Source organism: Canis lupus, chromosome 3 (assembly GCF_048164855.1).
Source record: "Canis lupus baileyi chromosome 3, mCanLup2.hap1, whole genome shotgun sequence".
Taxonomy (NCBI): Eukaryota; Metazoa; Chordata; class Mammalia; order Carnivora; family Canidae; genus Canis; species Canis lupus.
Window position 1 is genome coordinate 57,372,426 of NC_132840.1, and position 23,359 is coordinate 57,395,784.

The 23,359-nt window shown below is 56.5% G+C and overlaps 4 protein-coding genes and 1 long non-coding RNA gene across 10 annotated transcripts; 2 read left to right on the forward strand and 3 right to left on the reverse strand.

Moving 5' to 3' along the window:
- On the reverse strand, nucleotides 1-9,422 carry LOC140630776 (uncharacterized). Its single transcript, XR_012028475.1, has 2 exons — nucleotides 8,916-9,422; nucleotides 1-6,302 (listed from the first exon to the last, which is right to left on the reverse strand). It is a non-coding gene; the product is annotated as an uncharacterized lncRNA (long non-coding RNA).
- Nucleotides 7,845-10,760, forward strand: GP1BA (glycoprotein Ib platelet subunit alpha). Its single transcript, XM_072821533.1, has 2 exons — nucleotides 7,845-8,158; nucleotides 8,300-10,760. The coding sequence occupies exons 1-2, from the start codon at nucleotides 7,970-7,972 to the stop codon at nucleotides 10,283-10,285; spliced, it is 2,175 nt and encodes a 724-aa protein (XP_072677634.1). The 5' UTR covers nucleotides 7,845-7,969; the 3' UTR covers nucleotides 10,286-10,760.
- Nucleotides 10,761-12,196: 1,436 nt separating this feature from the next.
- Nucleotides 12,197-15,006, reverse strand: SLC25A11 (solute carrier family 25 member 11). Its single transcript, XM_072821546.1, has 8 exons — nucleotides 14,737-15,006; nucleotides 13,971-14,123; nucleotides 13,679-13,885; nucleotides 13,421-13,511; nucleotides 13,237-13,327; nucleotides 13,051-13,150; nucleotides 12,918-12,969; nucleotides 12,197-12,797 (listed from the first exon to the last, which is right to left on the reverse strand). The coding sequence occupies exons 1-8, from the start codon at nucleotides 14,829-14,831 to the stop codon at nucleotides 12,642-12,644; spliced, it is 945 nt and encodes a 314-aa protein (XP_072677647.1). The 5' UTR covers nucleotides 14,832-15,006; the 3' UTR covers nucleotides 12,197-12,641.
- Nucleotides 15,007-15,032: 26 nt separating this feature from the next.
- RNF167 (ring finger protein 167) lies at nucleotides 15,033-19,887 on the forward strand. 6 transcript variants are annotated; one of them, XM_072821534.1, is made up of 10 exons: nucleotides 15,033-15,171; nucleotides 15,476-15,986; nucleotides 16,119-16,199; nucleotides 17,436-17,509; nucleotides 17,670-17,757; nucleotides 17,966-18,056; nucleotides 18,259-18,364; nucleotides 18,514-18,607; nucleotides 19,219-19,299; nucleotides 19,383-19,887. In XM_072821534.1, the coding sequence occupies exons 1-10, from the start codon at nucleotides 15,127-15,129 to the stop codon at nucleotides 19,685-19,687; spliced, it is 1,476 nt and encodes a 491-aa protein (XP_072677635.1). In that variant the 5' UTR covers nucleotides 15,033-15,126; the 3' UTR covers nucleotides 19,688-19,887. The 6 variants fall into 6 exon arrangements, with proteins under 6 accessions (XP_072677635.1, XP_072677636.1, XP_072677638.1 ...); XM_072821535.1 differs by having other exon boundaries at nucleotides 15,476-15,665; XM_072821537.1 differs by having other exon boundaries at nucleotides 15,061-15,179; nucleotides 17,436-17,561.
- Nucleotides 19,888-20,329: 442 nt separating this feature from the next.
- Nucleotides 20,330-23,344, reverse strand: PFN1 (profilin 1). Its single transcript, XM_072821551.1, has 3 exons — nucleotides 22,717-23,344; nucleotides 21,240-21,432; nucleotides 20,330-20,688 (listed from the first exon to the last, which is right to left on the reverse strand). Exons 1-3 carry the CDS (start codon nucleotides 22,846-22,848, stop codon nucleotides 20,591-20,593), a joined length of 423 nt encoding a protein of 140 aa, XP_072677652.1. The 5' UTR covers nucleotides 22,849-23,344; the 3' UTR covers nucleotides 20,330-20,590.
- Between the last annotated feature and the right edge of the window lie 15 nt (nucleotides 23,345-23,359).

Sequence of the window (23,359 nt, forward strand, 5' to 3'; positions counted from 1 at the left end):
TGCAGTTTACAGGCCAAAGTTTAATAAGGAACAGGGTATTGACATAGCATCAAATACGTCCCCACGAAAGCCCTCCTGAGTGACCAAAGGAAAAACAGGAACTCGATAGTGGAAAAGCTCGGTGGATTCCACCTTAACTGCGTATCAAAGTCAACATCATCAGAAACAGGTCAAACGGGGATCCCTGGGTGGTGCAGCGGTTTAGCGCCTGTCTTTGGCCCAGGGCGCGATCCTGGAGACCCGGGATCGAATCCCACATCGGGCTCCCGGTGCATGGAGCCTGCTCCTCCCTCTGCCTGTGTCTCTGCCTCTCTCTCTCTGTGTGTGTGACTATCATAAATAAATAAATTAAAAAAAAAAAAAAAAGAAACAGGTCAAATGGACACGAGGTATTTCCTGATACGATTGCCCCAAGAAAGCCACATCACTTCGGTGACAGTTGTGCCAGAGAAACACACCCAATATCCAATCACGGGAAACATCAGGCAGACGGAGGGAAATTCTACATAATTGAGGGACATTCTATGTAATCACTGGACTGTGGTTTTTCAAAAATGTCAAAGTCCGAAAAATAAAGACAGTTTAAGAAAATATAGGAAAGCAGGGGCTCCCTGGGTGGCTCAGCGGTTTCACGCCTGCCTTTGGCCCAGGGCGCAATCCTGGAGTCCCGGGATCGAGTCCCTGGATCGAGTTCCACGTCAGGCTCCCTGCATGGAGCCTGCTTCTCCCTCTGCCTGTGTCTCTGCCTCTCTCTCTCTCTCTCTATGTCTATCATAAATAAATAAAAATAAATTTAAAAAAAAGAAACTATAGGAAAACAAAGAGCTGTGGTCCCAGGCAGAGGGGGTAGCCATAAGGGACTTTTTTTAGACAATTGGCTGAATGGGAATACAAACGCCAGACTGGATGGCAGTAGGGCACCAGTGTTGAGTTTCCCAAAATCAATGATCCCACTGCAGTGAGGTAAGAAAAATGTCTTTGTTGTTAGGAGACACACATGGAAATGCTAGCGGCAAAGGGACATGGTGTCTCCAGTTTCGTGTCAGTTCAGGAAAACACACTTGAGAAAGGGTGATAAAGCAAATGAGACAAAATGTTAACAAATGGTGCATCTGGACCAAGTTAATACATAAAATCCACCCTCCTGCGGTACGTTTATCGTCCACTGTGCGACACTGAGAAGTTTGCAATAGAGAGATAGCAAAATCCACCAGGGAGATTTCCGCTTCTGGGAAGATGGAGTGGATGTGCTTTTTCCCTTGTTCAGCCCATAAGTCCAATGAAACCCTAGAATATTCCATATAAACACGAACCTGGAAATAGGCACAGAAAATAAAATAATAATAATAATAATAATAATAATAATAATAATAATAGTGCCTGGGTGGTTCAGTCAGTTGGGTATCTGCCTTCGGCTCAGGTCATGATCCTGGGGTCCTGGGATCAAGTCCCAAATCAGGCTCCCTGCTCAGCGGGGCATCTGCTTCTCCTTCTCCCTCTGGCCCTCCCCCTGCTCATGCTCTCAATCTCTCTCTCTCTGTCTGAAATAAATAAAATCTTAATAATAATAATAAAGCTCCAACAAAAGCCTGCCCTCTCTAGCCAAAGGACCAGGGGAGGGTAGCCTACCATGGCAGAACCTGGGAAATCACCCCTCTGTTCCAGACAAATCCCACAGACACACTGTGGCTGCACCCATACTTGCAAAGGCCAAAGGGTGAGCCTGGATTTCCACCCTCCCCGGGCTTGCAATTAGGAACCCCAACATCCCTGCCAGGGTGGGGTCCCCCTGGGAAGGCTGAGTAGGGGAGCAAGAACTTTCACCCTAGCCAGCTGGTAACCACAGGGGAGCCTGGACTTCCAACCCAGGCAGTCATGAGGCACCGCTTCCCCTCCCCACTGCAGGGCGTCAGGGAGGCCAGGAGGGTCAGGACTGTCGCTCATTTCAGCACTTGGGAGGCTGCGGGGACCCCCACACACAGTAAGAAGTCCCTTGCAGATGTCAACAGAAGCTGAAGGGGGTGCTCAAACTTGTACCTCTACCTGGCAACACCTTTCTTTCCTCAACAGAGTGGTGTCAAAAAATGCCAGCTAAAACAGACTCTCATAGGGATGCCTGGGGGGGCTCAATGGTGGAGCATCTGCCTTCTGCTCAGGGTGTGATCCCGGGGTCCTGGGATCGAGTCCTGCATTGGGATCCCTGCAGGGAGCCTGCTTCTCCCTCTGCCTGTGTCTCTGCCTCTCTCTCTACATCTCTCATGAATAAATAAATAAAATCTTTAAAAAAAAACCCCACCAGACTCCTGTAAAATAATACAATAGTGGCCATGTTTCCACACACACACAAAAGAATCATTCATCATACCAAGAACTGCAAAGAGCTCAGAATGAATGACAAGGGTAACCAACAGCTCGTCCAAAGGACAGAGGTTCATTGAGGATGCCTGGGTAATTATTTTAAGGCAGCCATGATAATAATGCTTTAACAAGAAATTACAGGTATGCATGAAACCCATGCAGACTCAATGTCAGCAAGGGCGCAGAGGATCTAAGGAAGCACTGAAGGGAGAGTGTAAAGCTGAAAGACAGGACGGCTGAAATGAAAGCTCAGGGAGTGAGCTGCGCAACACAATGGAGACAACAGAGAAAAGAACCAGTGAGCTGGAAGATACAAGTACAGAAATCACCCATTCCGAACAACAGACAGAAAACAGGCTTGGGGGGGGGGGGTGGTTGATGGCGTCAGGGTAGCTCAGTGAGTTAAGCATCAGACTCTTGATTTCAGCTGAGGTCAGGATCTCAGGGTCCTGGGATTGAGCCCTGCAGTGGGCTCCGCACAGTGGGGAGTCTGCTGGAGAGTCTCTTTCTACCCTTCCCCACGCTCATGCATGCTCACACTCTTTCAAATAAATAAATCTTTAAAAAAAAATAACCCAAAGATAAACTCCCTCATATAAACACACAACAACCCAGAAATATGACCCAGATATCGCAGTCCTAGGCATTTCCCTGGGAAAATGGAGACTGGTGTTCACAGAAAAGTCTGTACGCTAACGTTTATGACAGATTTATTTATAACGGCCAACAACTGGAATCAGCCTGGATGGCCTTCACTTGGTGAATGGTTAAACCGTGCTACATCCACACGGTGGAACACCGCCCAGCAATAAAAATAAATGAGCTACCTGTGCACCCTACAAACTACGAAACTGCACAGAAGTGTGCAAAGCGAACAAAGCCAACTCAGAAAGGTCCTATACTGTGTGATCATGCATAGGAGACCTTCTCGGCATGACAAGACAGCAGAAATGAACAGAGCGGTGGTTGTCGGGGGTAGGAAAGGAGCGTGGGTCTAAAGGAGCCACATAAGGGATCCTTACCGGGAGCACAGAGTCCATATCCAGGTTGTGATATTGCGTGGTAGGTTTGCAAGATGTTACTAATGGGGGGAACTGGATAAAGGGTACCAGGGTCTCTTATTTCTTACAACTGCATGTGGGTCTGTAATGATCTCAAAAAAAGCTTAATGTTTAAAAATCCACCCGAAATTTTATTTTATTTATTTTTTTTAGTATTTTTTTAAATTTTTATTTATTTATGATAGTCACACACAGAGAGAGAGAGAGAGGCAGAGACATAGGCAGAGGGAGAAGCAGGCTCCATGCACCGGGAACCGACGTGGGATTCGATCCCGGGTCTCCAGGATCGCGCCCTGGGCCAAAGGCAGGCGCTAAACCGCTGCGCCACCCAGGGATTCCCCCACCCGAAATTTTAAAAATACCTTTGCCATCAACTCCACTTAAAAAAAAGAGAGAAATGAGGGTGCCTCTGCCTATGTTTCTGCCTCTCTCTGTGTGTCTCTCATGAATAAATATATAAAATCTTTTTAAAAAATTGAGTGGATTTTGAGTAGACCACCAACTAATGTCTCCTGTACGAACTCTTTGAAAAGGAACCACAGCTAACGCACTGAATTGGGCTCTTTGGATGAGATCAATTCTGCCTAATTTAATGCAACAGAGACTTGCTGGGGGATCCCTAGGTGGCGCAGCGGTTTGGCGCCTGCCTTCGGCCTAGGGCACGATCCTGGAGACCCGGGATCGAATCCCACATCGGGCTACCAGTGCATGGAGCCTGCTTCTCCCTCTGCCTGTGTCTCTGCCTCTCCCTCTCTCTCTCTCTCTCTCTGTGACTATCATAAATAAATAAAAATTAAAAAAAAACAAAAACAAAAAAAAACAGAGACTTGCTGGAAAGATATTGGACTCACTGGGTACAAATGAACATGGACAACCCAGGACTGCTTGGGAATCAGGTGGCTCTGGTGGCCTTTGTAGGAGGAACCACTCTATGGCTTTTCCTGAGCACTTTCTCAAAGTGAATGCTGTCCAGGTCTATTTTCTCCTTTCTTGTCAACACATTCACCATTTGAAATCCTAGGACAAGAATAGTTGCCCGTGATTAGGTTACACCCCTGGGCTAAACTCAGGCCATGACAGGAAGGATCCGATGGAAGGAACTTCCAGAGACATTTGGGTCTCCGAAGTGAGAGGGCAGTGTGCCTACTTCTTGACTCCTATCAAATCTGTACTTGTCTGAGGAGATGTAATCTCCCAAAAGGGAACCGGGGTCCTCTTATCCGAGAGGAATGGATGTTGGATTTTTTTTAGTTCACATATTATCCTTAGATATTACATGATAATACATATGAAATAGCACAAGGCAGTACTCAGATGAAAAGTGTGAATTAAAAGTGGATTTACCTGAAAAGCAAGAAAGATTGAAGTAAACTAAGATTTCAAGTCAAGAAGGTAGGAAGAGGGGTACCTGGGTGGCTCAGTAGATAAAGCGTCTGCCTTTGGGCTCAGGGCATGACCCCGGGGTCCTGGGATCGAGTCCCGCATTGGGCTCCCGGCTCAGCAGGGAGTCTGCTTCTCCCTCTGCCTCTCCCCCTCCTCCCCCTCCTGCTCATTATCTCTCTCTCTCTCTCTCAAATGATTAAGTCTTAAAAAAATTTTTTTAAAGATAGGAAGAGAACATGAAAATAAACTCAAAGCATGAAGTTATTAAAAGTGGAAGCAGACATTCATCATCAAAGAGAAAAAAAACCAGCAATTGACTAGTAAAACTAAAAAATCTGGTTCTTTGACAAATCCAATAAAATAGACAATCTTTGGCAAGTCCAATGAAAACAGGAGAGACTAGGGAGAAAAAGAGAGAGAGAAAAGACAAAGAGTGAGATACAAACAAACATTAGTGTTATACTTCCAGGTATGGAGATTTTAATAAATAATAGAAGTGTTAAAGTGTTCAAACCTGCAATAATAAATTTGAATAGCCACATGAGATAGATATTTTATGAGGAGCTGTCAATTACCAAAATTGACTCAAGGAACCTCTCAACAGACCTGAAATTATAGTAGAAACAGGAAAGATATTCCAGAAGCTAACGTCCAAATGGCATCTAGTCCAGACGGTTTTATAGGTGATTTCCACCAACCCTGCATGGAATGGAAAATTCCTGTGATCTCAAACTTTTCTAGAGAATATAAAATTTTCCAACTTGACTTATGAGGCCTGTACAACTTTGATAACAAAATAAAACACACAGAAAAAGACCATGTCCCTCAGAAGAAATCTATGGGCCACTTCTACTTTCTTAGAGATAAAAAGTTCTACATACAATGTGAGCAAACCAATCTAGAATCATATTAAAAGAATTCATAACAGTCAAGTAGGGTTAACCCCAAGCATTCAAAGATGTGAAATTAGAACAAAAGTTCAGCGCATGAACATAGGGAGAGAGTAAAATGTAGGATCGTTTCAGTGGGTTCCAAAGCATGTGGATCTCTTTTCCATGTCTGCAAAGGCCTTCAGTTTAGGAATGTTTGAAGAAGCCTCCTATTACAGAAGCTGAAACCGCCGGACCTGTTTTCCCACACTCCCTGACAGCTAGGTCACAGGCCGATGATCAAACCGACACACCCAGAATTGGAATTGGGAGCTGGTAGCCCAAGGGAGCAGAGGCGGTGCAGGATTGTGTCTGTGTGCGGGGCGGTTGTGGTTGACACTGGTCTCCAGCTCAGCAGCTGGGGCTGTGCAAGACCAGTGGGACCTGGTGTTGGAGCAGGAGCAGAGCTTGGCTCACCACACTGGTTCTGCAGTCTGGGTCTGCTCTGGGTAGCTCCAGGTCTGGTTCTCCAGCCCTTACTGGGAAGTGTGTGGAGTGGCCAATGTACATCCAGCAAATCCCTTTTCATCCTCAATTAGCCGGAACATTTTCTGTTGCTCACGACTAAAACCTGTGATATGAATACAGCAATCGTCAACAGCTCCAGGGGCTCCACTCCACATCACTCTCTGCAACTTCTCCCCACACTTCTTGCAGCTTGATTCCTCAGTCCCCCGACCCCCCATGCTTCCAAGTACTTTTTGCAGTGGGCATATCACATATTACATAAATATAAATGGCAAATCTATGGATTAACTGCCTCTGGCCAAAGTGTTAATGGTGGTGAGGCGAGCAGACGGGGGCAGACTGGTGTGGCTGTGTGACACCCCTGCTAGGACATTAGTCATTCGAAGGGCCAGTGGACCAACAGTCATGGTGACAGGCTGTCTGAAATAGGCACCCAACTTGTCAGTCTTGGGAAGTTTGGTTTCAAAGTAATCTCTACACCCAACGTGGGGCTTGAATTCATGCCCCAAGATCAAGAGTCAAGCATTCCACACTCCACCAACTGAGCCAGCCAGGCGCCCCAAGTCTTGGGAAGTCTTAAAAGCCTCTCCGACAAGGAAGAAATTTGTGGGCTGGGACTTTCCAGATAAGTAAGGACTGCGTATAAGGGGATAAGAGGGTGAGAAGACAGACCAGGCAGAAAGAGTATGATCTAAAATGAAAGGTGGTGTGGTAAGAGATAGGGCTGGACAGGTAGGCAAGGAACAGACCATGCAGGACCCTGCAGGCCACGTAAGGGATCTCAGAGCTGTCAGGAGCCACTGATGAGTTCTAAGCAGTGGAAGGATATGAACAGATCTGTGGTTCTAGAAGACCACTCCCACATGAAATGGGGAGATGGGAGGTTGCAGAGTTAGGAGACCGGCCAGGAGGCTATGGTGGGGAGGCCCTAGAGAACTGGTGTCCTGGACTGGGAATGGTGGCAGCAGGGATGGAAAGAAGTGGATTCCGGAGAGATTAGGAGGTAAAATCAGCAGGACTTGGCAACAGGTTGGATGGGGGATGAAGGATGTTAAGGATGTTAAGGATGGCAGTCATGGATAGGGATTGTTTGCACTGAGTGGCTGGCTGGCTGGATGACACAGGAAGGTTAGCTATTTGGAGAGATGACGAGCTTAGCTTTAGACATATTGTCTTAATGCCTGTGGAACACGCAAGGAATCCAAAGGGCAGGGGACCCAGATGTTCGGGTGTCTGGAGAGGGGTCTGGCCTAGAGGTAGATTTGAGTCTCTGGGGTGCGTGGATGGTGGTTGAAAGATGGAAACAAATGAGGATCACGTTGGGTTTTGTGTAGCACAAAAGAAAGGAGAGGGCCAGAGACCAAACTCTGGGGGCAGGCTTGCTTTTCACGAAAGGCAGAGGAAGAGGAATCAACAAACACTGAGAAATAACCAGCCAGAGAAGTAAGAAGAAAATAAGGGGCACAGGGCCCAAGGTGGGAGAGGCCACAGGTACGCGTGCTGCACAAAACAAGCGAAGTTATAATGGAGACGAATCCAGTGGATGCTGGGCAGCGGGGGAGGGGAGAACCAGTGATCTTGGCCGGAATGCAGCCAGTGGGTTGGAGGGAACCACGGCAGAGAGGGCAAAGGGCAGAGAGGGGAAGCAAGTGGCAGCCAGAGAAGCTGAGAAGCTGGGGCCGGTGGTGGTCGGAGGAGTCCACTCCCGATCTGCCCTGTGCAGCCGGACAGCAGGACAAGAGCCACAGGGAGGGCTGGGGGCAGCAGTGGATGGAGGCGATAAGGGCCTGTGTCCGGCAGGGACGCTGCTCCCGGGTCACAGGAGTCCCTATCAGGCTGGCATTTCCTCCCCATCCCCGTTCCCTTCCTGCCCCCGACCAGGCCCTCCCTGGAGCTGGAGGAGAGGACAGTCACAGCCTGCGGGAAGCTCTGCACCCTCAGAGGTCTTTCTGTTTGCCGGTAAGCAGAGGTGGGGCGGGTGGGGGGGTGTGCCGGCACACAGGCAGTGGTGCTGGCCACTAAGGCTGGGGGGGGGGGTCAGTGTGGGCAAGGGCTAGCAGCCAGGACCCACAAGGTGCCCACTCAAGCTCCCCTCCCCAGGTCCTCATGCATCTGCTCCTGTGGTTGCTTCTGCTGGCCCGCCTCTGCCGCCCTGAGTTCATCTGCGAGGTCTCCAAGGTGACCAGCCAGGTGGAGGTGAACTGTGACAACAAGGGGCTGAAGGCACTGCCCCCGGGCCTGCCAGGGGACACGGCCATCCTTCATCTGGCCGAGAACCCCCTGGGTGCCTTCTCCACGGCCCTGCTGGGACCTCTGACCCGGCTGGCCCAGCTGCACCTGCGTCAAAGCCAGCTGACCCAGCTGCAGGTGGATGGGATGCTGCCGCGGCTGGAGACCCTGGACGTGTCCCACAACAGGCTGAAAAGCCTGCCGTCGCTGGGACGGGCCCTGCCAGCACTCACTACCCTGGACGCGTCCTTCAATGAGCTGGTGGCACTGTCCCCTGGCACACTCGATGGCCTGAGCCACCTCCATGAGCTCTACCTGCGCGGCAACAAGCTGAAGACGCTACCCCCGAGGCTCCTAGCGCCCACGGCCCAGCTGAGGAAGCTCAATCTGGCCGACAATAGGTTGACTGAGCTGCCCCCGGGGTTCCTGGAGGGGCTCGGGGAACTGGACACCCTCTACCTCCAAGGGAACTGGCTGCGCACCGTACCTAAAGGCTTCTTTGGGGACCTCCTCCTGCCGTTCACTTTCCTCCATGGCAACCCCTGGTCTTGTGACTGCGAGATCCTCTACTTGGCTCGCTGGCTGCGGGACAACAGCAATAATGTCTACTTGTGGAAGGAGGGTGTGGAAGCCAAAGCCACGACGCCTAACGTGGACAGCGTGCGATGTGTCAACTGGAAAAATGTGCCCGTGCACACCTACCAGGGGAAGGACTGCCCCAGCCCCATGGACGGGGGTGACATGGACTACGACAACTATGACGATGAGGATGAGAAACTCCCGGGGGTTGAGGCGCCTGCCACACGGGCTGTGGTCAGCTTCTCTACCCACACCAAAGCCCACACAACCCACTGGGGCCTGCTCTACCCAACATTTGCTTATCCAGACCACCAAATGGCCTACTTGTCTTCCACCCTGGAGCTCACTGAGAAACAGACCATGTTCCCGAGTACCCTGGGGCCCATTATGCCCACCACCACCCCAGAGCCCACCACACCCCCCACCACCCTGGAGCCCACCACAACCCCAACCACCCCAGAGCCCACCACACCCCCCACCACCCTGGAGCCCACCACAACCCCAATCACCCCAGAGCCCACCACACCCTCCACAACCCCCACCACCCCGCAGCCCGCCACAACCCCCACCACCCTGCAGCCCGCCACAACCCCCACCACCCCGCAGCCCGCCACAACCCCCACCACCCCGCAGCCCACCACAACCCCAACCATCCCGGAGCTCCCAACGCCCCCAACCACCCCGGAGCCCACCATGCCTCCCACCACCTTGGAGCCCACCACAACTCCAACCAGCCCCACCACAACCCTAATTCTCTCCGAATCAAACACCTTCTTAGGCATCCCAGAATTAACTTCACCTTGTACTACTTCAGAATACCCAATAGTCCCCTCCCTTGTCCACCTCCCAGAGGCCCATGAGGTGGCTCGAGGAACTTCAGATAGCTCCAGAAACCATCGTTTGTTCAACCCTGACCTCTGCTGCCTCCTCCCCCTGGGCTTCTATATTTTGGGTCTCCTCTGGCTTCTGTTTGCCTCTGTGGTCCTCATCCTGCTGCTGACCTGGGCCCAGCACGTGAAGCCCCAAGCTCTGGCCATGGCCACGTACACCACCCATCTGGAGCTGCAGTGGGGAAAGCAGGTGACTGTGCCCTGGGCCTGGCTGCTCTTTCTTCAAGGGTCATTCCCCACTTTCCGCTCCAGCCTCTTCCTGTGGGTCCGAGCTAACAGCTACGTGGGGCCTCTGATGGCAGGACGGCGGCCCTCTGCCCTGAGCCTGGGTCGTGGGCAGGACCTGCTAGGTACGGTGGGCGTTAGGTACTCCAGCCACAGCCTCTGAGGCGACGGTGGGCAGTTTGGGGACCTTGAGAGGCTGTGATGGGCCCTCCTATCAGGATCTTGCTGGGGGTGGGTGGGCAGGGAGCACAGGATTGGGGGGAGGCCTTAAGCACCTTTTCTGGGTCAGAAGCCTCCTCTCCGCATTGCATGTGCAACCTCAGTGAAGCAGCATGGGCAGGGGAGCCGGACGGGCCACCCAACAGAGCTCCTTATGCTGCAGGAGGGGTTCACAGACCACTCGGACATCACCATCACCTTGGGGGGGGTGCTTGAGGGAAAAGCAAATGGAACAGAGCGTGATTCTCACGTGCAGGTACCTAAGGGAACTGGGGAAGAGATGCACCAAGACGAGAGCCCTCGTCATCCCTGGGGAGCCCAAGCCTAGGGGTTTTCTTCCTCTTCCTGTTTAGCATTTTCCACCATCGTATGTTACTTGTATAATAATTAAAAAAAAAAAAAGTAACTTAAAAAAGCAAGCTTAGTTTCCTTTGGAGATGAAAAGTGACCAGGGCCCCTGTGGTCAGGAGTGGGAGCCACAGAATCTATCGGCCTGGGGCACCTCCTCTCCTCCAGTGGCGCCCACACACCAGTCCCCTCACAGGCACTAATTCCAGCTCAGAACCCACTGCGTCTCCCTGGAGCGGTGACTGCTGATATTATACCTGCCTGTAGCCCTGGTGGGAGCCAAGGTGGGCACCTGCTGACACCTGCAGCCTCCTGCCCTGCCCAGGCAGCGATACAGCCAGGTGTGGCCCTGGCAGGGGTTACCAAGCAGCCTCAGTAGAGCGTCCTGCTCACATGCTGGAACACAGCTAATGGGAAGCCACGTCTCTCCTGATCCCCTAGGTTCCCCCATTCCTCACAACTCCGAGTGGGGCTGTCTCCTGCCCGAACCAACATTTAGGGCCCAGAGAACGGGGATGGAAGCTGAACCCACCTGGCTTGAGGCTCCCTTCTCCAGGTGGCATGAACCTGGCAACTCGAGGGCACCTCTCCTGCTCTGAACCGTCCTGGACTCGGGACAAGTCCTGAGCTTGGCAACCAAGGGCTTCCGTGACTTCTATGCCCCCAGCTGACCTCTAGCAACAGGTGGTCCACTATCGGAGCTGCAGCTGTTACAAGCTTCCAGATCACCTGCCACCCCCTCCACACACACCTGGTGTGTTTCCCCTTGGGTCTCCTGCTCCACTCCCCATGCCACCTGCCCTGGGGCATCTTCCCCTCTGGACTTGAACCTCTTAGGGACATGGCCAGGGCTCCCAGTGTCTGAGAGGCCACCCTGGCCCAGGCTAGCACGCACCGAGAGTGGGTAAGAGAGGCAGAAGCGGGAGGGCCCAGCAGGGGCGCCTGGCTGCCCAGCTCGTCTTCTCCTGAGGAGGCTCTGCCAAGGGGAGAGTTTCCACCTGCTGCCTGCCTGTCCCCTGGCCTGGCTCAGAAAACTCTGGGCCTCACGTTGTCTGGCCCTCCTTCCAACTGACCTTCTTGTGCCCTTTTACGCCCCAGATTATTTAGGCTCCTTGAGGCAGGGCCCGGGAATCACACATCTTCTACTAAAGAAACGGATAGGGCACTCACTTTCCATGAGGTGGGGCTCAAATCCAATCTCTGGCCACCACCCCTAAGCCCCCACAGGTCAGAGGTCAGCCTTCCTCTCCTCTTCAGGCTTTCCTGGGCACCTTGTGAGATGACCCACGCCTCTGACGTTCTTGGGCAAGTAGCCGGGAAGCTCCACGCGGGGCCGAGTGTGGATTTTCCTTACCTGTGTGCAGGTGCTGTGCCACTACCACTTACGTAGCCTTCGCACACACCCAGCAAACACCTCTTAAGACTGTGGTACCTGTTCTCTGGACACCTCAGCCGCTCCGTGCAGCCTCCTCCCCTCCCACCCCCACAACTATCCAGATCTGGGGGGTGGTGTCATCAATCCAATTTATTGATCATGTCCTCGGTGAGGTGGAGGAAGGGTCACGTCCTTCCACTGCAGACCTTGACCATCCTGACGGCTTCTACTGTCTCCTGTCCCTTGGCCCTGCCTTGGTTTACCAAGAAGGGGGGGGGTCTCTGCCATCCTACATGCCCTGAAACTAACACCCCAGAGGAGGCCTGGAAACCTGCAGAGTTTCCCAACTTTCCCCCACCCAAGGCACAGCCAGGGGCAGAGAGGTCATGAGGATCAGGACCAGGAGAGCAAGGCGGAGCAGGGATAGGACAGACCAAGTCCTTTACGGCAGAGGACAGAACCACACTGTGGAGGGAAAATAAATAGAGGGGCCCAGGGTGGCAGAGTCCAGGCCCCCGGGTGAGAGTAGCGGGTAAGCAGAAGCCCCAGCACACCGGCTCCAGGCCCCTTGCCCGCCTCAGCCGCTGAGGAAGAGACGCTTGTAGGCCTTGTTCATCTGTTCCAGGAAGATGAAGGTGAGGACGGTGTGAGGGCCCAGGCGGGCATAGTACGGTGTAAAGCCCTTCCACAGGCTGAAGAAGCCCTCATAGCGGACAACCTTCACCAGCACGTCCTAAACAGGCAGGCAGGCAGGGCGCTGGAACCAGGATCTGGCTTCTAGGGCTGTATCCCTATACCCATGGCCCTCCCCACCCTCCTGCCCCAGCCCCCGGCCCCGCCTCTGCCTCCTCACCAGCCCATTCTTGTATTCTGGTTTCCCGTCAATCATTCTCATATTCTGGATCCTAGAGAAGAGGACACAGAGGTATGAGAAACATAAAGCAGGTCCTCCCATTCTGCTCCAGGACCAAGCCTGCACAACTCACCGGGTCTTGACAATGTCCACGGGCATGGAGGCAGCAGTGGTGACCAAGCCACTGATCATGCTGGCACAGAAGTGGCACAGGATGTTGTCAGAGAAGTAGCCTGGGGGAGGCGAGGCAGGGGTGACAGTCAGTGCGGAGCTGGCCCGGGGCAAGGCCGGGGGCTGAGGGCCCAGCTCTGGGTCTCACCTGAGTCCAGTAAGAACTGCTTGGATTGAGAGTAGGAGGCGAGCTGAGCTGCATTGACCACAACAGCACGAGCCATGGTAGGGATGCAGCCCTGTGGGGAGCGGGGACGGGGGTGAGGTTGTGGTGTCAGAAATGGCTGAAACCTGCCCCCTCCTGATCCCCAGTCTCCATCCCCTTCACTCACCCTCCATAATGTGGGGACTCCCTCCTCCCGGGCGATTCGGATCAGGGCATTAAACACATTTTTGTAGCCACGGCGCTGGTCAGGTGGAAGCCTAGTGGGAAGGTGGGGAGAGGCCAAGCTCAGGATACACCACTCTGCCCCACAGGAGCAAAGAAAGGGAGGCCAGGACACATTAGTGCTCTGCTCCAGACCAAGAAATCCGTTCTGAGTCTAGATTCCAGGGAACAGAGCTAGGGCAGGCTCAGACCTGGAACTCACCGGCCGTCGGCAGTCATGCGGATGAGTGCCACCTCAGCTGGCGTTCCCACAAAGGCACCAGTTGCACCTGCCGTCATGCCAATCAGGGCCTTCAGCAGAAAGCCAGGGGGTGTACCATCAGCCCCCGTCAGGCGCTCAAACAGCACCGTATAGATGCCAAGGCGGGTGGTGGTGTAGGTGGCCTGGCGCAGCAGGCCAGCTGACAGCCTGGGGAGCGAAGGGGTCAGTGCATCAGGCCCAGGTCTGGAGTTGCCAACCCATACCCTACGCCCCCATCTTGTGGCCCCAGTACCCAGTGTAAATGCCCCTCAGCCCTTCTGCCCTCAGGATGCTGGTGAGGGCATGGAAGCTAGTTTTGTACTCTCGTGTCTTGGCTCCCTCTCCGCTCAGCTGCATCCGGTTCTTCACCAGATCCAGCGGTTGCACAAACACCGTAGCTCCCATCCTGGAAGAAGACAGAAGCAGGGTCAAAAGCCAGGTGTCCCTTGACTACCGTCCTATGCCCACTGGAACCTAGCAACGAGATGTCACAAGGTACAGGGCCTGCCACGTGATTAATTAAGTGTTCAGGAGGCTAGTGGCTATGTGTGTAAGTCTCTGCGTGGACCAACAGCCACAGGTCTGAAAAGTCCAGCAGTCCAGCGAGGGCCATACAGTGAAAGTGTTCCACGGAGTTCCAAGGGGGTCAAGTGGTGACCTGAAACTGCCTGCAGTCCCACCCAGAGAGAGGAGAGGGGGCACTCATGACCTGCGGCTTCGCCCAGTCCGACAGGTACCATGCAATGACCTGGAACCGCACACGATCCGGGAGAGCCAAGCAGTGGGTGCGAAACTCCAGAGAAGGCCGGGGGGCCAAGCAAGGAGGCTGCGAGCAAGGAGGGTGCACGCAGCCCAGCGGGGGCCGTGCATTGGGTGAGAAGTCCTGGCAGCCATCAAGAACCTCGGCAACGCGCTGGGGACCGCGCTGACCCCGTGCCGCACACCCGAATCCCAAGCGGGCCCGACTCCTTGCAACCGGCCCTTCCTCCTCCCTTCCCGGCCCCGGGGCCCGAGCTTACCCTGCCAGGCCCCCAAATAGGAACTTGACGGACTTAGGGGAGGTGCGGGGCTTCCCGTCCACCCCGCCGGCCCCAGGACTCGCCGTCGCCGCCATCGCCGCTCAGTGGCCCTCGGCGCCGGGTCCTGTGCGCGCGCGGTCCCACTCGCGCCCAAGGTGACACCGCGCGCGCAACAGGGCCGAGGGCGCGCGCACGCCCCTCCGGCTCTCGGGTCCAGCTCCAGCTGGAAGCCGGCGCAGGCGCAGGCGCGCGGCGCAAAGGCGGCCGGGAGAAAGGCGGAGCCGAAGGCGGGGCCTCCAGGAGGGGAGCGGGAAGGGGTGTGGCCGGCTCAGGAAGCCATAGCTTAGACGCAGTTTTCACGAGATTGGACTCGCGGGAAAATAAGAGGGTATGGAGATCTCGCGAGACAGAGTGCGCCTGGGAAGCCAGAGCGAGGTGTGGAGGTTGGCCTGGGTATGGGGTGGGGAAAGAGGGTGTCTCTCGCGATAGCACGCAGCGAGCATTCGGAGGGTGGGAGGGAAAGTGTGGCGAGGACTCTCGCGAGACTGGAAGGTACCGCGGCCGCGGCGGCGGCGGCGGGCCCGGGATGGTGGAGAGGTTCGTAAATCGGACCGCTCCGAGATCCCGGGCGTCAGAGGGGGAACGACTAGGTCGTCTGCTGGGGCTTGGGCGCTCGCTGCATCTGCAGAGGCACGCCCTCCACCCACCCTCCCTCCACTCCCAACCTTTCCTTTGACAGGCCTTTCAGGACCGGAAGTCCTTCCTCTTGAGCGCCCAATGCCGGAGGCGGCCTGACTTTCTTTCCCGGAAGCCCTTTTCCAGCCGCGAGGAAGACAGTTCACCTGCCCGGAAGTCCCGCCTCTCGGGGCGTCCCCACCCTGCCAGAAGTTCTCCTGTCACCTGTGCCGGCTTCCGGGCCCCCTTCCCGGGTTTGTCCCTGCGCCCGCGGAGGATCTGTTTGGTGTCTCCCTCCCTGCTCCACGGGCCGGGCTGGGGACCCCGCTCCCGGACCCAGGGTTCGACCCCCGCGCCCCCATGTAGCTGGGAAGCGGGGCCTGGGGGTGGTCGGACCCCTGGGATTCTGAAGGGGGACGGAGAGGGCGCGGAACCCCGCTTGTGCCGCTGCTGCCGGGACGCGGCGTCCTCGGGATCCCCCCGTCGCTGCCATGCGCCCCGCGGCCTTCCCGCTTCCTGTGGTCGTGGCCGCCGTGCTGTGGGGAGCGTCCCCCGCGCGGGCGCTCATCAGAGCGGTGAGCCTGGGGACCTGTGCGCGAGGGGACGCCGGGGGCGGGGCTGCAGGGGTGTCGTCCCCCGCGCGGGGAGGGGGCGCCGGAGGGCGGGGCTGCAGGCTCCTGGGGGAACACGGGCTCTCCTGTCCGCAGACCTCCGACCACAATGCCAGCATGGACTTTGCAGACCTGCCAGCTCTCTTTGGGGCTGCCCTGAGCCAGGAGGGACTTCAGGTGATTGCTTTCCCTTTGACCCTTTTCCCTACATCCTCTCTTGTGGGCGGGGAAGGGGATTAGGGCAGCCCTTTGCCCTCGCAGTGTAGGAAGTACAGGTGCAGGAGCGCAGGTAGGATGGAATTCGGAATCTGGAGGGAGAAGACAGTCTGCCCCCGGAACCTTGAGCCTGGTGGAGGGGCGCTGGAAATTGACTACGATGACAGGTGGGCATGGGGTCAGCAGGGTCTCTGGAGCCAGCTCTAGGGTTATATGGTTGTATGATCTCTCTGCAGCCTGGTATGTGTTACTGTAAATAGGGTTGAGGGAGGTTTTCTCGAGGTTATTGTAAGAAGTGATTTTAGTGGTTTTGTAATACTTCAGCATTAAGTCTGTTGTGTTAAAGCAAAAATTCAGTTGGGCCATAGGTGTCAGTGTAGTTGGTAGCAAGAAGGGTGGTTGGATGATTGAGCAATTGAACGTGGTAGGAAAGAAAGAAACAAAGGAACACTGCCAGTGTGGGGATTTTCAAGGTCTTATTGGCTTTAGTCAACAGTTCATGAATCGGGCAGCATCCTGTCTAACAGATAGAAAGGAGCTTCGAAGAGCTGTACGGAAATGACAGACTTTTGTAGGCACGAGGTGGCAGGACAAGTAAGTTTATGCTAGTGGTAGAACTGACCGTGGCGAGATGGTCTTTCTGAGAGGGATGGCAAGGATCTGTTGGGCAGCTGACCTCGCGAGATCTGAGCGGGTGATTCCAGATGGGCTGGTTTACAATTCTGTTCTTGGGGGAGGCCGAATCTGTACTTCAGTTAGGTTTTTAAGTCTCAGTTTGGTGCTGTGGGGCTTAGCGCAAGTGACTCTGTTTTGGGGTTCTTGCTGTATTCCTAACAGAGGGGAGTGTGTCCTGTAGGAGTGTGTGCTGGGGAAGGGCCCGGGGAACAGAGCCTGCCAGGGAGCAACCCGGCTGAGCGGAGGATTGGCTTACAACATGGGAAACTGAAGGCCGAAGAATCTGAATTAGCTTGGAGTGTGGGACAGGGAGAGGGGTGATGGGGGGTTTGGCCAAGGGCTATCGTTTGAGGCACTTGCATCTTCAGGAGGTGGACTTCTGAGTGGGGCGGGATGCTCCAGGGTGAAGGAGTGAGGGGCAGAGTATGTGCAGTGGGGGGGAGCCAGTATGTTAGGTGGGCCCCTGTGGGGAGTGGAACCTGCTGACATGGAATCCAACTGCTGTTTGTTTCTCTTCCCTAGGGCTTCCTTGTGGAGGCTCACCCAGCCAATGCCTGCAGCCCTATTGCCCCTCCACCCCCAGCCCCGGTCAATGGGTCAGTGTTTATTGCACTGCTTCGAAGATTCGACTGCAACTTTGACCTCAAGGTTGCTGACTGTGGAGGGGGAGCTGGGAAGCTGAGGGTGACCTGAGGCACCGGGATGCAGGAAGGCCAGGGCCACAATGGCCCCTCATCCCCGGCCTCGTCTCCCTAGGTCCTGAATGCTCAGAAGGCCGGGTATGGCGCAGCTGTGGTCCACAACGTGAACTCCAACGAGCTTCTGAACATGGTGTGGAATAGTGGTAAGGTGTGGGGGGGGCGGGCCTCCGGACAGCTGGGATTCCCGTAGAGCTCAGGCTGGGATGGGGCCGGGGATGGAGGTGTGGCTGAGAGCTTGGGGAAAACAAGTCAGTCCTTTGGGTGAGATGGAGCCAAAGAGCTAGTGCCAGGCTTAGCGAAGGAGTTGAGTAGGGGGGTCAGGTCCACAGCGTCATGCCCTGATCCCCGCAGAGGAAATCCAGCAGCAGATCTGGATCCCGTCTGTGTTTATCGGGGAGAGGAGCTCTGAGTACCTGCGTGCCCTGTTTGTCTACGAGAAGGGGTAGGACGGGACCCTCCTTCCCACTCTTCCTTCTTCAGTCCTTCCCAGCCAGCCTGGAGCCCTGGCCACCCAGCCCCAGGCCTTCATCCTCTGCCTCTAGACTTTCCTCCCACCCCACCCCCTGCCCGTGGGCCTCATCCAGCACCGGTCACCCTGTCCCTTTGCCTTTCCTGCTCCTCTGATCCTGGCCTTCTTTTCCCAGGGCTCGGGTGCTTCTGGTTCCAGACAATAGCTTCCCACTGGGGTATTACCTCATCCCCTTCACAGGGATTGTGGGACTGCTCGTTCTGGCCATGGGAGCGGTGATGGTGAGTAGCTCAGAGAGTGATGGGAAGAGCTGAGGCCTTTTAAAGCCAGACTGAATCCATGCATGGGAGGTGGAGGGGGGCAGGGCTCCATACTGGGTTTGCCCAGTTTTGTTCCCTAAATCAGATCTGTCCACACTTCCTTTACCCAGGTAGTTCGTTGTATCCAGCACCGGAAGCGGCTCCAGCGGAATCGACTGTCCAAAGAGCAACTGAAACAGATTCCTACACATGACTATCAGAAGGGTGAGAGGCGTGGGGAGAGGCAGGGCCCTTCCCACAGCTTGCCTGGTTCTGAGGGAGTTTTGAGCTCAGGGGACCAGGGGTGAGGATGGCAGAAGGTGTCAGCCTGGGGTGCCAGCTTCCCTCCTCTTCACTCACACACTTGAGGACAGGACAGGAACAGAACAGGGTGAGGAAAGCACGGATGAGTAACAGAATAGTGAGGGGGTGGGGAACTGGAGAACTGACCTTGCCCCTGAGGGAGGGGGTGAAGAGAGCAGACACATGGAAGGTGGGGAGGAGGTGGTGTGAGAAGGAAGCAGCAGGTGAGGAGGGGAGGGGTGTCCAGGCCCTGGAGCCTCAGTGCCCATATAAGGCCACAGTAGAAACCCTGCCCCCCACTTCCGCTCCTCCCACTCCCTTTCTCCCCACAAGAAACCCACTTCCCTTCTTACCTTTGCTGGTCCCCTCTAACCCCAGATTCTTCATGTCCTATTCTGGCCTCACCCTGCCCATTCTTAGCTCTTCCGTGGGCTCTGTAGGGGCAGGGGAGGGGGTACCTGGTAGGGTTCAGCTCTCCCAGAGTGATTTGGGGTCCGGGACGGCTCAGTGAAGGGCTTTTTTTCCTGCCCCAGGAGACCAGTATGATGTGTGTGCCATCTGCCTGGATGAGTATGAGGATGGGGACAAGCTGCGAGTACTGCCCTGTTCTCACGGTGAGGCCCTCACTTCCTGCTACCACCACCACCACCCCCACCCCTCCACAGGTGCCAGGTGCTTCACCGTGTGCCTCTTGCAGCCTACCACAGCCGCTGTGTGGACCCCTGGCTCACCCAGACCCGGAAGACCTGTCCCATCTGCAAGCAGCCTGTCCATCGGGGCCCGGGGGATGAGGAAGAGGAGGAAGAGACACAGGGGCCAGAGGGTGATGAGGAAGGGGAGCTGAGGGACCAGCCTGCTTCAGAACGGACCCCACTTCTGGGCTCTAGCCCCCCACTTCCGAGTACCTTTGGCTCCCTAGCTCCTACCCCTCTTGTTTTCCCAGGGTCTTCAACAGATCCCCCTTCCTCCCCTCCATCTTCTTCAGCTGCCATCCTGGTCTAATGTCCCCCCTCATCCCCTCCCCACACCTCCTGTGACCTATTTGCACAGCCCCTGAGCCTCTCTCGTCTTGTGTTGAGGGACAGGGGATCTTCTGCCCCAGGTTGCTCCTTTTTCCAGCCCCATCCTTTTGAGGGGGCTGGGGGTGTAAAGGGCCTGAGGTCTTCACTTACTCAGTAAATAAAACTGTTTTTGTGAACTAAGGAAGGGTGAGATCATTTTCAGGCAGGTGAACTCCTTATCCTTTTGGGGAATGTGCACCCCCCCTCCCGCTTTTTGCCACAAAGGGGCAGGGGATTTCTGGGAGAGAACCTGTAGCCATGGGGACAGCCCTAGCAGGCATATACTGTGACTCAGAGAGGGGGAGCCCCACCCACACAGGGATGACTCAACTGGTCCTGCCTTGCCCGCAGGCCTGGACCCATTCTCTGGTCCAGCTCTTTTCCATTATCTACCAAGACCTAGGGCTGTGCCACCTGACCAGGTGGGCCTCTGGCAGGTGCTGCTTTACCCCCTGGGCAGGACTCAAGAAGCCCAAATGCCTAGACTTTGGAGTGCCCTTGACTCCCTAACCCGCAGCCAAGATAGAGGTGACAGGTCATGGGAACTGTCCACCCCGACACCCAGGCCAAACCACACAGCACCTTGTTAGTAGAATCTTTTTTATTCAGAAAAAAAAAAAAAAAAAAACCCAAAAAACAAAAAAGTTTTCCAACCACACACAGGAGGGGTTTGGGTAGGGGGAGGTGTCTGTCCATCCAGCCCCAGCCCCCAGCCCATGTGGTTTTGGCAGCAATAAGGGGTGTGGGGTAATGGCCCAAAAAATAAAAATGGTGTACGTGTGTGTATGGGGAGGAGAGGGGTGCAAAAGCAGTGGGGAGTGGTAGGGGGCGGGGACAGACGAGGTCAGTACTGGGAACGCCGCAGGTGGGAAGCCATTTCATAACATTTCTTGTTGATCATACCACCGTGGACACCTTCTTTGCCCATCAGCAGGACTAGCGCTGGAGGAAAGAGAATGGAGGCTAGGACCCAGGTGTCACAACCCACCCCCTGCCAGCTGTTGAGCAGCTGTCCAGCCCTGGGGGCTGTAACCCAACCTCCTCTCTCCCAACCCCCCCAACACACAGGCAGGCTGTCAGTCACTTTGAAACAAAGGGGCTTTTCAGGAGAGGGAATCAAGCTTAGGGCTCCAGAGGGTGAAACGGGTGAAACTAATTTAGGGACCAGGGATTCAGGCTCGGAGTAATAAGCACAGTGGGGCTTATTACCCCAAGGCCTAACAGAGTTCAGAAGACACCCAGTCTTTTGGCCATCAGTCTACCCTTTCCCAGAAATCAGGGTTTCTGCCCCCTAGAAGGCTCAGGCCAGGAAGGAACAGAAGAGGTAATGCAGTTCAAGTTCTATTAGGAGATGAGGAACTGAGGAGTGGAGGAAGCACCCAGCGGCCTGTGATCTCCTAGTACTGGGGAGCCACAAAGGAAACCCCAGAGGCTAACAGGTTCATGAGGGGACATCGGAGGCCGGGAGGCAGTCAGGGGTCACAGAAACTCACTCTTGGCAGTCATGGTGACAGTGATGTTGAAAGTGGGCGCTCCACCGCTGCTCTTGGTACGAAGGTCCATAGTAAACTCCCCATCCTGCAGCAGCGAGTCCCGGATCACAGAACACTTCTGGCCTCCCAGTGTCAGCCCGTTCACGAAAAAACTCGACCGGTCTTTGCCAACCAGGACACCGACCTCAGCTGGCTGCAAGGGGAAGGCAGCGGCCGTCAGGGTCAGGATCCCCCGGTTTCCCCCTGCCCTGCACCGCGCCCCACATGGGGTGTATGCCGTCTGCTTTGTGCACACGTGTGGAAACCGACAAACTCCTAAGAGACTGCTGAGACACGGGGAGACCATATCCCAGGTTGGTGTCATCCCACGGGGAACACACACCCAGGGAACGGGGCGGGGGCGAAGCCGGAGCGGACAGTGGCATGGCAGAGCCGGGGAGCCCATGCACGCGCACCACGCTCCTCCAGGAAAAGCAGAAGCGTGGAGGGGAAGGGAGGGGGCGGGCGGAGCAGGAGGCAACTTTGTCCTTATTTGGTCAAAGGTTCTGCAGGAGCCGCGAGGGGCCCGGACGCCTGGGTCTCCGGGCGCCGAGTCCAGGGCAGGGGCGCGGTCCCCAGACCAGCGAGCCGACCCCGGGGGCCCTCCGGGAAAGTTGGCCAAGTTGGCACGGCGGTGCGGGACTGCGGCCGGCCAGACCCGGGTCCACGGACCCCAGGGAACCTCTCCCCTCCCCCGAACACCCCAAACCCCCACATCCGGTCCCCTCCCGCCCGGAAATCCCCTTCCCCCCCTCCCGCACTTCCGCTCCCCCTCCCCACTTCCGGGCAGCGCGGACAGGGGAGGTGGTGATGGGGACGGCGGCAGGCATCCCTCCTTCCACAAGTCGCGCGGCCCTGCAACTTCTCCCGAAGTTCCCCCGCGCCGGGCCCTGCCGGATGGCGGGAAGGGAGGGCAAGGGGACTTCCGGGCCGGGGCTCAGGGAGCGCGGCGCGCCGACTTGGGGGGGCGTGGGGCGGCCTCGCCCTCCGTAACGGGGCCGGGCGGGGCGGGGGCCGGGGCGGCCGGGCGGCCTCCCGCGGGGAGGGGCGGGGAGAAGAGACCGAAGAGGAACAATGGTGGCGGGGCCGGGGTCCCCGCTCCCGCCTGGTGCCCGGCCCCGGCGCAACCCGCCGCGCCTGCCCGCCCCGCCCTGGACCAGGCGGAAGTGGGCCTCCGCACCGGGCGGCGCGCCCCTCCCCGCCCTGTGCCCCGGATGTAACGCCCCGGCGCGGAGAGCGGGGCGGCGGGAGGGATGGGCGCCGCCGCCGCCCGGAGCGAGGGCCGGGGACCTCGGGGGGGCCTGTTCAAGTGCGCTCGCCGTCCGCCGCCTCCGGGCGAGGACCCGGTCGCGGCCCTCGGCCGCCCTGCCCCGACCGCCCCCGCCCCGCCCCGCCCCGAGCCGGCCGGTGCCCCGGGGGCGCGCGGGCCCCGTACTACCGTGATGTTGACGAAGGTCTTCCCGGGGACGGCGGCCCACACGGAGGGCGAGTCCTTATAGCCCACGATGGCCGCGTCCTGACAGGTCCCGTCCGCCATGAGGTTGTCGATGTAGGCGTTCCAGCCGGCCATGGCTGCTGCGGGGCTGCTGCGGGGCTGCTGCGGGGGCCACGGACTGGGCTCGGGGCCTCGGGCTGGCGGGCGGGGGGCGGCGGAGAGCTCGGGGCACGCGCTGCCGTCCGGACCGCGGCTCTGCTCGCTGTGCAGCAGCCCTCGCACCGCCACTTCCTGCTCCTCCCCCCCCCCTAGATTTTTATTTGCAAAGGGCGGCAGGGGCGGGGCCTGCTCCCTTTCCTCCCTCCCCCCTCGCCTGCCCAGATACCGAACTTTGCAAAAGACGATTTTAAAAATCCCTCCCCCTATTGCAAAATTTGCAGAGTTGGGTGGAAAGCTCTGTAAAAGGATGGAGGGTGGGGTGATGGTGGTTGGGGGGAGTGCGGGTGGCAGGGGGAAGTTCGGGTCAGGGCCCGCTCCGCTTCGCCTTGAATACAAACGGGACTGTGGTGCCGGGGAAGGGAGCGAGCCCGAGGGAGGAAAGGATGCGAAAGCCGGCGGACGGGCGAGCCGCGCGCGGGGCCGGCGG

What these genes read in the sequence shown, in the direction of transcription:
- GP1BA (XM_072821533.1), top strand. Translation starts at nt 7,970, where the DNA reads ATGGAGGCGATAAGGGCCTGTGTCCGGCAGGGACGCTGCTCCCGGGTC. An exon ending in AGAGGTCTTTCTGTTTGCCG is followed by an intron (nt 8,159 to 8,299) that starts GTAAGCAGAGGT and finishes TCCCCTCCCCAG; the next exon opens with GTCCTCATGCATCTGCTCCT.
- SLC25A11 (XM_072821546.1), bottom strand. Translation starts at nt 14,831, where the DNA reads ATGGCGGCGACGGCGAGTCCTGGGGCCGGCGGGGTGGACGGGAAGCCC. An exon ending in CGCATGACTGCCGACGGCCG is followed by an intron (nt 13,512 to 13,678) that starts GTGAGTTCCAGG and finishes CCTTCCCACTAG; the next exon opens with GCTTCCACCTGACCAGCGCC. An exon ending in GCAGTTCTTACTGGACTCAG is followed by an intron (nt 13,151 to 13,236) that starts GTGAGACCCAGA and finishes CGCCTCCCCCAG; the next exon opens with GCTACTTCTCTGACAACATC.
- RNF167 (XM_072821534.1), top strand. Translation starts at nt 15,127, where the DNA reads ATGGAGATCTCGCGAGACAGAGTGCGCCTGGGAAGCCAGAGCGAG. An exon ending in TGAGCCAGGAGGGACTTCAG is followed by an intron (nt 16,200 to 17,435) that starts GTGATTGCTTTC and finishes TCTCTTCCCTAG; the next exon opens with GGCTTCCTTGTGGAGGCTCA. An exon ending in TGGCCATGGGAGCGGTGATG is followed by an intron (nt 18,365 to 18,513) that starts GTGAGTAGCTCA and finishes TCCTTTACCCAG; the next exon opens with GTAGTTCGTTGTATCCAGCA.
- PFN1 (XM_072821551.1), bottom strand. Translation starts at nt 22,848, where the DNA reads ATGGCCGGCTGGAACGCCTACATCGACAACCTCATGGCGGACGGGACC. An exon ending in AGACCTTCGTCAACATCACG is followed by an intron (nt 21,433 to 22,716) that starts GTAGTACGGGGC and finishes TTCCCCTTGCAG; the next exon opens with CCAGCTGAGGTCGGTGTCCT. An exon ending in TGTCACCATGACTGCCAAGA is followed by an intron (nt 20,689 to 21,239) that starts GTGAGTTTCTGT and finishes TCTTTCCTCCAG; the next exon opens with CGCTAGTCCTGCTGATGGGC.